At 33.5% G+C, this 12,524-nt stretch overlaps 1 protein-coding gene across 2 annotated transcripts in view; it reads right to left on the reverse strand.

Annotated features, from left to right (window-relative positions):
- Window positions 1-12,524, reverse strand: part of LOC137647084 (transmembrane protein 229B-like) — a 55,077-nt gene that overhangs the window by 957 nt on the left and 41,596 nt on the right. For both annotated transcript variants that reach the window (XM_068380306.1, XM_068380305.1), the window contains exons 2-3: window positions 3,231-3,545; window positions 1,299-1,445 (exon numbers count right to left, since the gene is read on the reverse strand). In XM_068380306.1, coding sequence (XP_068236407.1) covers window positions 1,299-1,445; window positions 3,231-3,372 — 289 coding nt within the window. In that variant the 5' untranslated portion in view covers window positions 3,373-3,545. The remainder of the gene's footprint in view (window positions 1-1,298; window positions 1,446-3,230; window positions 3,546-12,524) is intronic.

Raw genomic sequence — 12,524 nt, forward strand, 5'->3', positions numbered from 1 at the left:
ATTTCAGTTAGAAACACTTTTTTTTCGGTAGGTACGATATTATTGTAATGGGAAAAAGGAAACGACAGAAAGTAAAATAAAAACAGTATGCTTTTGACATGTTTTTCTCAATGAGAATGTATACACACTTTCTTATGAATGTATGGAGATTTATTTAGAGATTTATTTACTTATTTATTACCGGTTTGAAAAGGGACTATACCGGCTACTTGATCCCACTAGGCGAATGATCAGCTTAGGACACGTTAAAAACGTCAAGGCTCAAAGTATGATTCCTTACTTGCAATTCTTATCTACATGGATGTATGATTGAATATAGATAAGTGTATACTTATATGCTAGTATGTATGAATCAATGTATAATATCCCCATAAACATACACCCACTCTTACAAGTGCATATATAGAATTTACACAAACACACACACACACACACACACACACACACACACACATATATATATATATATATATATATATATATATATATATATATATATATATATGTATATGTACAGAGAGAGAGAGAGAGAGAGAGAGAGAGAGAGAGAGAGAGAGAGAGAGAGAGAGAGAGAGAGAGAGAGAGACTATACTCTAAACATATATGGAGGATGTGAAGCTGAAGTTGAGGGAAGGGGCGGAAGTGGTACGAGATAAGAAAATGCCAATCATGCTAAAAGTCAAGATCTATAAAACTGTAATAAGACCAGCGTTAATGCCTGGATCAGAAACGTGGGTTCTGAAAGACAAAAAGAGGAAAACAAAGCTTGAGATAACCGTTATGAGAATGTTGAAGTGTATTATGAGAATATCACTACTTAAAAGATTGGAAAATGATGAAATAAAAAGAATGGCACGGGTAGTAAAGATTAGAGGTGATAAGAGTGTCACGGTTGAGATGATGTGGGCACGTGTTGAGGATGGCTGGTGGGGAGGGAGCAAGAATTACAGATATACTATCTGTAGGTCTTGTGCGGGAGTGAGGAGGGAGAGGAGATCGAGAAGGAGACAGAGAATTAGATTGAGAGATAAGGTGAAGGATGATATGGAGAGAAGCGATTTGGTGGAAAAGGGTGCATATAATAGAAGTAACTGGAGAGGGCGCATCAAGCAATCAACCCTCACTGTAAGGATAACGGTGGGATATTAAGTACATACACATCTATGTTACGTCAACAGCCATCGTGGCTCTCCAGCCTAACTGTGAGCCAAAATCAAATAAAACACCTATTTTCTTTTATCCTGCATGGCTCTCAGCTCCCTATTTTAATCAGACCTAATACTAGGGCTACAGCTTACCTGTCGTGTATTCCCACATGTAGATCCATGTGACATAAAGTAACCCGCGGGCGAGCAACGGCACCGATGCGTGGTATCGGTGGTAGAACTTTTCCCCGACCAAAGTTCCCACTCCGTAGATGAAGAGCGACCACACACTCGTACACCCTGAGGAAAATAGTCACATTTTTAATGTTGTTGGCAAATTTTGGTAGGTTAAGATGACGTCACGTCAGCACAGGCTGTAAATCAACTGGTTAGCATGCAAGAGGGGGACTTTTTTTATCTTTTTATTTTAAAAGTTAAATTAAATTTTTTTTACGATCACAATATTTCCAGTGTGATTACAATCAAAAGCATTTTTATACAAGCATAAACAATCTAAATTAACAATCAACAAAATTACACCTCTTGATTTTGATTTTGATTTTTAGTTACTCAAAAACAATAATGTAAATACTTTTTTGTGAACATTCTATTCATTCTTTCTATATACACATTTTTTAAAGCCACCAATCATAATGAAATTTACACTTAAGAAAGGTCATCTGTTTCCTCTTTCGTATGTCGTTTCTTCTTACTGACCTAAACATCACATAAATAACCAACAATCAATACAGTGGCGCTATTATAATCCTTTATCGTCCCATATCTGTAACTGAACATTAATGTAGTTAAAAAATTGTCCCTGTTTATGTCACAAGTATGAAATAATACACTTTTGAAATACATCAATATTGTTAGTATGTGCCTGCAAAAATAAAAATAAAATGTGCATACTGTATTCAACATCTTCGCAATAATCACATTTATCACTGTTTCGAATACGTAAAAGGGGACTGTAGTGAAGACTTTTATGTTGCATTCTATTCAAGCTCAAAAGCCCACGATTTCATCTGACCTGTACAATGATGATCACGTTCTTGCTGTAGCTGTTTAATTTGGTTTTGGTTAGATTCAGTAGGCCTTATGCCAGCACGGGCATCGTCTCCTATAAATAGCCCACAAGAAAATACTATAGTAATTAGTTGTTGTTATTAAGTCAGATTAAGGTAACCTTACGCCAACGGGGCTCAAAATCTTATTTATGAACATCCTACAACATTGGTCACGATGTGCTACAAGTAAATACAAGATCATATGGCATTCGTTTTATCTGACCTATGCTAGAGTAATCTAGATCATAACATGATTCATGAGCTAAGGTATTATATTGTTATTTGGCACTAGTAAGTGGAATTAGCATTTTGCAATGTCAGAGGCCAAATGTTAACTTTATTATTCGATTAATCATTCAAAATGTAGAGTATTTTACGTGCAGTGCGATTTCATCTGTTGATATAGTTATACTTTGTTCATAATGCATATACATTATATATATGTATGTATATATATATATATATATATATATATATATATATATATATATATATATATATATATATATATATATATATATATGTGTGTGTGTGTGTGTGTGTGTGTGTGTGTGTGTGTGTACAAAGATTAGATTGAAAAAGTAGAAAAGGTAGTCCTTAAACATTTACATATATACATCAAACACGGGTCTTATTCCATGCACGACCATCATGCTAAAGTAGAACGTGGAGGTATGCGTGTTCACATCCTCCCCCCCACACACACATATATATATATATATATATATATATATATATATATATATATATATATATATATATATATATCTGTATATGTGAGATACGGTGAAATAGACTGAAATAATAATCCAAGCTAATATAGTTTTTTTAATGTATACTTTCCTTACTATAGACGTTCTTTAGCAGAAAATAGAACAAAAAACAAATGATATTGTAACCACCAAAACCAACTACCCTTAAAAAAAGAGAGAGAGAGAGAGAGAGAGAGAGAGAGAGAGAGAGAGAGAGAGAGAGAGAGAGAGAGAGAGAGAGAAAATTGGCATCTCATTCTCACCGGTCAGAGCCCAGTTCTTGTGGAGCGAGAATTCCCAGGCGGCGGTGAAGAGGATCTCGATTAGGAACCCGTGGATTCCATAGATGTATAGACGCAGCCAAACATTAAGTTCGGGTTCCGGCATAGTAGTGGAGCCCTGCATGGTGCTTGCTGTTGTTACTTTTGCTGGTGCTAATACTGCTGTTGTTTAAGTCTCTCGCTGCTGGTTCTCATGCAGGGCACTGGGACTAGGCGGTGATGAGGTAGGAGAAATTATTGGTCAGTTTGGGTTGCCGGCGTCTAACTAAAATTGGTGTCGCTTCACTTGATTGTGGTCTGAAATGTGAAATAGATATTACTATTAGAGGATGAGAACTTAACAGTTATTATTATTATTATTATTATTATTATTATTATTATTATTATTAGCTAAGTTACAATTATTATTATTATTAGCTAAGTTACTATTATTATTATTATTATTGTTATTATCAGATAAGTTACAATTATCATTATTGTTATTCTCAGATAAGTTACAATTATTATTATTATTATTATTATTATTATTATTATTATTATTATTACTAGCTAAGTTACAACCCTATTTGGAAAAGCAGGGTGCTGTAAGCCTAAGGGCCCCAACAGGACAAAAATTGCTCAGTGAGGTAAGGAAACAACGAAACAAACAAACTACAAAAACAGTAACAACATTAAAATAACCTTTAAAAACTGTAGTTACTTTTGTTGCGATAAGAAAGAAGGCTGAGGTAAATCCTAGGAGTTAAAACAGAGACGTTGTAAATATACATGAAAACATTATCAATATAGGGTAAATGCACTAAATGTATGAAAATGTATAACTGGGAATGAATGGGAGCTAAATATTAAATAGAAACCGTATGTGTGGCGGGTAAAAAAGAGTTTGTAGATAAGGTAGAAAGTTTTTCAAACCGAGTAAAATCAAGATAATGTCATTTTTAAGCCAGATAAGGGATTGTTCTTACATCTATAAAAAAATTATTTCAAACTCAACAGCGACATTGCAAGAATAGCTTTTACCTGATTTCTTAAGGGAGGGTTTAAAGAAAAGATAATTATCATTACTACTAGCTAAGCTATGACCCTAGTTGGAAAAGCAGGATGCTATAAGCCCAAGGGCTCCAACAGGGAAAAATAGTCCATTGAGGTAATGCAATTAGATAATAAATAAAACTACAAGAGAAGTAATGAACAATTAAAATAAAACATTTTGTGAAAAGTAACAACATTAAAATAGATATTTCACACACACACACACGCACGCACACACACACACATTATATATATATATATATATATATATATAGAGAGAGAGAGAGAGAGAGAGAGAGAGAGAGAGAGAGAGAGAGAGAGAGAGAGAGAGAGAGAGAGAGAGATGAAAATGCCATGACCGAGGACTATGAAGCGTGAAGTAGATGATGATGAATGGAGAAGTATCGATTTAAAAGCTCAAGATAGAGACAACTGGCAAAATCTAACCGAGGCCCTTTGCGTCAACAGCCGTCGGAGGAGATGATGATGAGGAGAAAGAAACATTTTATCAATGTATTTTCACCAAACAGGAAAGGCGTTGAGATACCACGTACTCAGTACTGCATGTAATAGGAAAATGAGTATTGTTATCTTATCTGAAGGAGGTATTAGAGTACCTTATGCTTTATCTACATGGACTACTTGATAATTCAGGCTTTATATGCGCCTGTAGTGCAAATATTTCCTCTTTGGACTAAAGTTCATTCACCTATAGTCAATTTTTTAATGAAGCGCATTTGCACTGACTCGCAGTGGTGTCCTTTTAGCTCGGAAAGGTTTCCTGCTATCTGATTGGTTAGAATTATCTTGTCCAACCAATCAGCGATCAGGAAACTTTTCCAAGCTAAAAGGGCACCATTGCGAGTCGGTGCAAATCTGCCTCACTAAAAAGAATTGACTATAGTACATTCCAGGATATTCTAATTCTAATTCTGTACGTGAAAACCATGGATAGGATTTTATATTTGTTATGTTGATTATAAATTTGAATTTGAGCAGGTTGGCATGTCTCGTTTTATTGTTTATTTACGACTGATCTATCTTAACGATATTACTGGTCTTAAAATATTCTACATTTTTATTCATTATTTAAACAATGCTGTATATAATTCAACTGCTATTTCATTTCCTAACTGGGATATTACTCCTTGCAAGAGCCCTTGAGCTTGTAGCATTCTGCTTTTGCAACCAAAGTTGTTTTAGCTTTGCCGCTGTTAATAATAATAATAATAATAATAATAATAATAATAATAATAATAATAATAATAATAATAATAATATGGCCCAGCACTAGGGCCGAGAGGCCATTCAGCACCGATGTGCCACAGGAGTAAAACTTGATAGATACACTATGAAGTAAAAGTAGAAAGTGTTTGCACAGTAAGTTTGAACAAAGGTTAAATAGAAGACAAAGGGATAAAACTTTTATATTCAAGATCATACTTATCATAATAAACTTAGCCTGATCATTATTATTATTATTATTATTATTATTATTATTATTATTATTAGCAGCTAAGCAACAATCCTAGTTGGAAAAGCAGGATGCTATGTAAGCCCAGGGGCTACAACAGGAAAAAAGCCCAGTGAGGAAAGGAAATAAGTTAACATAGAATGATGCGCCTGAGTGTACCCGCAAGCAAGAGAATTCTACCCCAAGACAGTGGAAGACCATGGTACAGAGGCTATGACACTCCCCAAGACTAAAGAACAATGGTACCATTTTGGATGTCCTTCTCCTAAAAGAGCTGCTCAACATAGCTAAAGAGACTCTTCTACCTTTACCAAGTAGAGAAAAGCCACTGAATATTTACAGTGCAGTAGGTAACCCCTAACTGAACATTTACAGTGCAGTAGCTAACCCCTAAATGAACATTTACAGTGCAGTAGCTAACCCCTAACTGAACATTTACAGTGCAGTAGCTAACCCCTAAATGAACATTTACAGTGCAGTAGCTAACCCCTAAATGAACATTTACAGTGCAGTAGCTAACCCCTAAATGAACATTTACAGTGCAGTAGCTAACCCCTAAATGAACATTTACAGTGCAGTAGCTAACCCCTAAATGAACATTTACAGTGCAGTAGCTAACCCCTAAATGAACATTTACAGTGCAGTAGCTAACCCTTAACAGAACAATTGCATTGCAGTAGTTAATCTCTTCAGTACTAAGGTGAAGAATAATTTCAGCAATGAATTTTAATGCATCTAGACAATTGGAATTATTGTTACTATTAATATTACTATTACTATAAATTGGCAATAAAATAAATAATCATGAAAATTTTCTAAATTATATTATGACAATACAGGTTTTAGCTTTCGAATGCTACTGAAAAAATGTGGGGTAATAGGCCTTGAAAAGTAAAGAATTCTGTATTGCTGAAACATGCCTAAAAATCTACAAGATAATAACATTTTATTTCTTGTCATCTTCATTCTTATTATTTCATGAATGGACAGAAGCAGCAATCTCTGCATTGTACTTGGTTGAATATTCTATCAAAACTGAAAATGTCATTCAAAACTATATGAAGTGGCCAACGAAGTTCTTCAGGATAAAATACTCACAAATGAATTATAAAAAAAAGGGAAGAATGGCCAGGCATGGTTCTTAAAGATAAAATACCAACAAATGAATTATATAAAATAAAAACGAATAGCTAAGAAAGCTTCCTGTGAAAAAAAAATGAAAAAAAAAAGAACGGCCAAGCAAGGTTCTCCAGAATAAAATATCTACAAATGTATTATAGAAAAGTAAAATGAACGGCAAAGATAGGTTCTTAAGGAAAAAATACCAAAAAATTAATCGTAAAAAATATAGCGAATGGCTAGGTAAAGTTCTTCTGGATTAATTACCCACAAAGGAATTATATAATAAAAGAAAACGAACAGGCAAACAAGGTTCTCCAGGATAAGATACCAAAAAAGCGAAAAAAAGAACGAAAATGAGTTAAATTACACGCAAACGATTTATGGAACACTCCAAATAAGTTTCTTCCATCGCTAATCTCTGCAAGATTTTTTCCATTGAACGTTTATGATTTTTTTGCGTCCCTTTACAGCTGCCTTTTATGATTAAAGGCATAAAAGCCACGAAACTCATTGGGATTAAAAAATCATATTTTTGTATAATTAGTTCATAATATACTTATTTTATCAAAGTTATCTTGCTCTTTTTCCTTTTCAAATTACGAGAGGTAAGTTAGATCGGAGTATTTATGAATTGGAGAAGGGATCTACAAAGTGCAATTGCTCTCTCTCTCTCTCTCTCTCTCTCTCTCTCTCTCTCTCTCTCTCTCTCTCTCTCTCTCATATATATATACATATGTATACATATATATACACATATATATACCGTATTTATATATATATATATATATATATATATATATATATATGTATATATATATATATACAATACACACATATTTATATATATATATATATATATATATATATATATATATATATATATATATATATATATAAATATACACATTTCAAATTTTGTTAACAGATCCGCCCAATTTCCTGAAACGTGTTCTCAGAAGTGCGCCATGTCTTACTAAGAATAATGTTCAATGAGTATTTTATCGTTTTTTAATTCACTTTCCTTTTTAGCTGCTTCATAATTCCTATTGCTATTTCCCTTTCGATTTATTGTTATATATTGGTTTATTTCTTTGCTTATTTCAATTAATTGATGTTAAACATCTTTAATAATAGGTTTTAATGCCCTTCCACATACACACACACACACACACATATATATATATATATATATATATATATATATATATATATATATATATATATATATTAAATAAGTTAACAACGGAAACTAATTGAATATAATAACTATAATAATTGAGTTAATAATGGAACAAAGTTTCCAGCGATAACAAAATCAGTAAAAATTAGTTCAAAAGAACGATGTTTAATACACACACACTTAAATTGCACATACACAAACACACAAATATACATGATATATGTGTATATACGTACAGTAAGTGTTAATAAAATACATCGCCAAATATCAGAAAAAAAAGCGATGTCAGAGATCGCAATTAGGTATTAACTAACACTAATGAATAATCTTGAAAGGTACAAATAAGTTCTCGATCTAGAAACAAACATAAAATGTTGCAATACTCTCGCTCATGCGTGGAACAACCAAGTGGTGTGCTATAATGAATTATCAAGTCGAAACATATCATTAGCGGGTGGTAGCGTGCAGAAAATGGCACTCAAGCAAGTACAAACTCAAAAGGATTGGACTGAACATTTCTGAAGTGAGCATAAACCTTCAAACTTGCATCAAATGTTCTTATATTGGACAGGCTAACACAAGTCTGTGTATGGTTTATATATGAAATCTCTGTTATGCTGTTGTTACTGTTTCTAAATTATTTCATTTTAATTGTTCATTTTTTCTCATTTTGCTTATTTATTTCCTTATTTCCTTTCCTCACTGAGCTATTTTCTCCCTGTTGGAGCTCTTGGGCTTATAGCATCTTGCTTCTCGTACTAGGGTTGCCGCTTAGCTAGTAGTAGTAGTAGTAGTAGTAGTAGTAGTAGTAGTAGTAATAATAATAATAATGATAATAATAATAACTAGCAGGTGTAACTCGGGACGGATATTGTTTATGAGATCAGCATTGTCCCTCGTTGATGTCGCTCACTATCACACAGTTCACAGTAATGTTGCTACATTTAACAGCATATTTAAGAAGTTTACATGATATCTTGTGTCTTTTCAATTGTAGATATTACCATGAAATTTGCAGGAACAGAGAAACTGTTTCACATCAATCCCTGAAATTTGCATATGGATATGTAAATTATTCTAGGAACAATTTACTCCACCGCCAAAAATAACCATTCAACCCATACCGAAATAAACGTTTGCTGTAGCTTTTCTATGGCATATATCAACATGAAAATTGGTATGGAAAAAGTAAATATCCATCCCACAAATCCCTGAAAATTTCATTTAGATATGTGAAGTATTCTACGAGTAATTTACGGCGTCGCCGAAAATATGCCTCCCGCGGATATCGAAAAAATGGCTACTGTGACTTTTCTATAGCAAATATCAATACGAAAATTGGTATGAATGTAGTTCACATAACACCCATCAAACTCTGTGAAAATTATTAAGATATCTGTAAAACTCTAAGAGTACTTAGCGGCTCCTCACAGATTTTTTAGCTAAAAGTCGTCACATACTAACAAAAGTGACAGCCAGGGTATGCTTACTGTATAGCTGGTGTGAAACTGAAAATTGGCAGAAACAAAGCTTATATATATATATATATATATATATATATATATATATATATATATATATATATATAATCCTTTAAAATTTTATTTGAAAATAATTATGGGTAAAGGAGTTATTGACCCCGCCGCCGAAATCTATAGCGATCGAAAAATGACTACTGTGACCTTTCTATGGCAAGTATCAATACGAAAATTCGTATGAATGTAGTTCACATAACACGCATCAAACTCTGTGAAAATGATTTGGATATCTATAAAACTCTAGGAATAGTTTGCTCCTCCTCATTGATCTTTTAGCTAAAAATCATCACTAACGAATAAAAGTGACAGCCAGGGCATGCCTATAGCAGGTATGAACATGGAAATTGGCAAAAACGAAGCTTATATATAGCAAAATAATCTCTTAAAATTTCATTTGAATATATTTATTGGTATAGGAGTTATTTACTCGCCACTGAAAATACCTGCTCCCCCTCACCCGCAACATGAAAATTGGTATGGACAAAGTAAATATCCATCCCATAAATCCCTGAAAATTTCATTTAGATATGTGAAGTATTCGTTCACAAAAAATTTGGCCTTTCATATAAGATCACCCAATTCATTCGCAACAATAATAATAATAAAATTACTTTAGAAATATAAGATTGTCTCAAACGGCTTTTAGACAAGTTTTTACTTAAGATATAGATTCCTCAAATGCGGTTTATTTACATTTACAATCACATAAAACATCAGCACAGGTTCTGTCATTTACTTTTATGCACCTTATTCTTATAGAATAAAAAAAACTTTTAGTTGGTGCATAACTGTATATTTAAGTAATGTATGTTATCATGGAAAATCTAATTTCAAACATTCAACGTACATTTTTTCTTTATCCAAGAATAGTCTCACATAGATTGATTGGAATTTACGTACTGGCTGGAGAATCAAATGCCATTCACTTCCAAACTGTGGAATTCTATCTTTATGCATATGATTTATGGCGCGGACACGCATACCCTGACCCGCTTAGCAAGTCAATTATAAGAGTCGAATTTGCTCTTAGTTAAGAATTCAGTTAACGTGCTTTCCTATTAACGACCGAGCTTGGCTTAGCGGCAAAGTCCAGAGAGTTTTGGTGGCATTGACTTCGTGTGCGACCGTCATACTTAATAAACCAATTTTGAACAGAATAAATGAATATTTACTTATAATCTTTCTCAATCATCTAACAGTTCGATAAAGCCGATAAACAATTTCAGATTTATAAATTCAAAATGTAAGTCTAATTTCGAAGTCTTATAATACGAGACTTCGTGTAGAGCGAATAAGCAATTGAACACTAACACCTGCTGACACACTAACTCAATTATTTACTTAACATAGCAGCGAAGGAATAATTTTAAAATCAAATTGAAATATGTAGGCCGATTACATTGAAAACTCTGTGAAGATCATCAGCAGAAATAAGGGCGGGAGGACCTCTCCAAGTACTTAAGCCGGATAATCTCTGGATCGGGCTGACGATGCAACCAAGTGAAGTATTGAACAGATATCGGAAAACGCTTATGAATTTTATTAAGGAGATATCTTATGCGGGTTCAAGCTGAGGCTTTGTTTGTTTTGGCTTATTTTACTAAGTTCTGTATATAAAGTAACTTCCTGTCTAATTACATATAGTACCATAGTACTATATGTTATTAGGCTTATTCAATCTCTTGCTTGAGAGTACACTCGGACACTGTACTTTCTTATTTATCTTCCTCTTTTTCTAATCTTTTATAGGTTATAGAGGAAAGATTTATTTTAATGTTAATGTTCTTTAAATATTTCATTTGATTGTTCATAACCTTGTAGTTTACGGTATGCACTGTATCCTCCTGTACTATAGAATTCCTTCATTATATTGTCTTGCTAAACGACCGTTTTATATTTAAGAAGGGAAAATTAGTAGTAATTTACAAGTAATTAAGTCGTGGCAGTTAATTGAATCAGAGCCCAATTACTCAAAGTTTTTGTTCAAGAAGAATATTACAGATTTCATCAATATACCAACGATGGAGTTTTATGGAAATCACTCTCGTGATTCTCATGATTTCATCGATAATTTCAATAGAAAGATGTGAACATATCTTTAAATAAAAGCCGATGAAACAGACAGCCTAAAGCCCTTCTCTAACCAAGTCCTAATGGAAAAAGAAAGAAAGCTTTTTGTTAACTTTAAACGAAGCATTAGACTTATATATCCTCATAAGAATGGAAGATTGAAAGTCATGGAAAGCATAAGCAGGATGAGAATTCAAAAGCTTACAGCGTTTGGAACGGCACAGACTACTAGCCAACTCTACTAGCCAAGTCCACTAGCCATGCAATCCAAGTATGAATGATTCCCTCAAGGTAAATGTGGAAAAGTTCGGCAACGAAACCAAAGGACAATTTTAGCGGGTCGTGACAGTTCGACTATCGATTGAACGGAGGTATATGATGTATATTCTCGTCCTGGTAATGAGGTCTTGAGTTTTACGGAGGGAATACGTTATTATTTTTCGGCTATAAATACTGGCATTTGAGAGAGAGAGAGAGAGAGAGAGAGAGAGAGAGAGAGAGAGAGAGAGATTTGTCGAATTAAGCTGGCTCACTGCCAGTAATGGAATTTAGTTTCATATGAGCGGCCAACAAAGGCAGAGAGAGAGAGAGAGAGAGAGAGAGAGAGAGAGAGAGAGAGAGAGAGAGAGAGAGAGAGAGAGAGAGAGTATCAATATCGTGTAGGTGGTTCTCAATGAATATGAGTACATGCTGGTTCAATGTCACCTTTATTCTCCTCTTGCAACATCTACGGTGAAATAATGACGTATTCTCCGATGAAGTAAAAATAAAAAATACTTCTAAAATGATATCCTTTTACCAAAAAGTTTAATGGCGCCCTGAAGATGGGTGTCCTCTGCTTGGCAGAAATTCAAGAAATC

Source organism: Palaemon carinicauda, chromosome 9 (assembly GCF_036898095.1).
Source record: "Palaemon carinicauda isolate YSFRI2023 chromosome 9, ASM3689809v2, whole genome shotgun sequence".
NCBI lineage: Eukaryota > Metazoa > Arthropoda > Malacostraca > Decapoda > Palaemonidae > Palaemon > Palaemon carinicauda.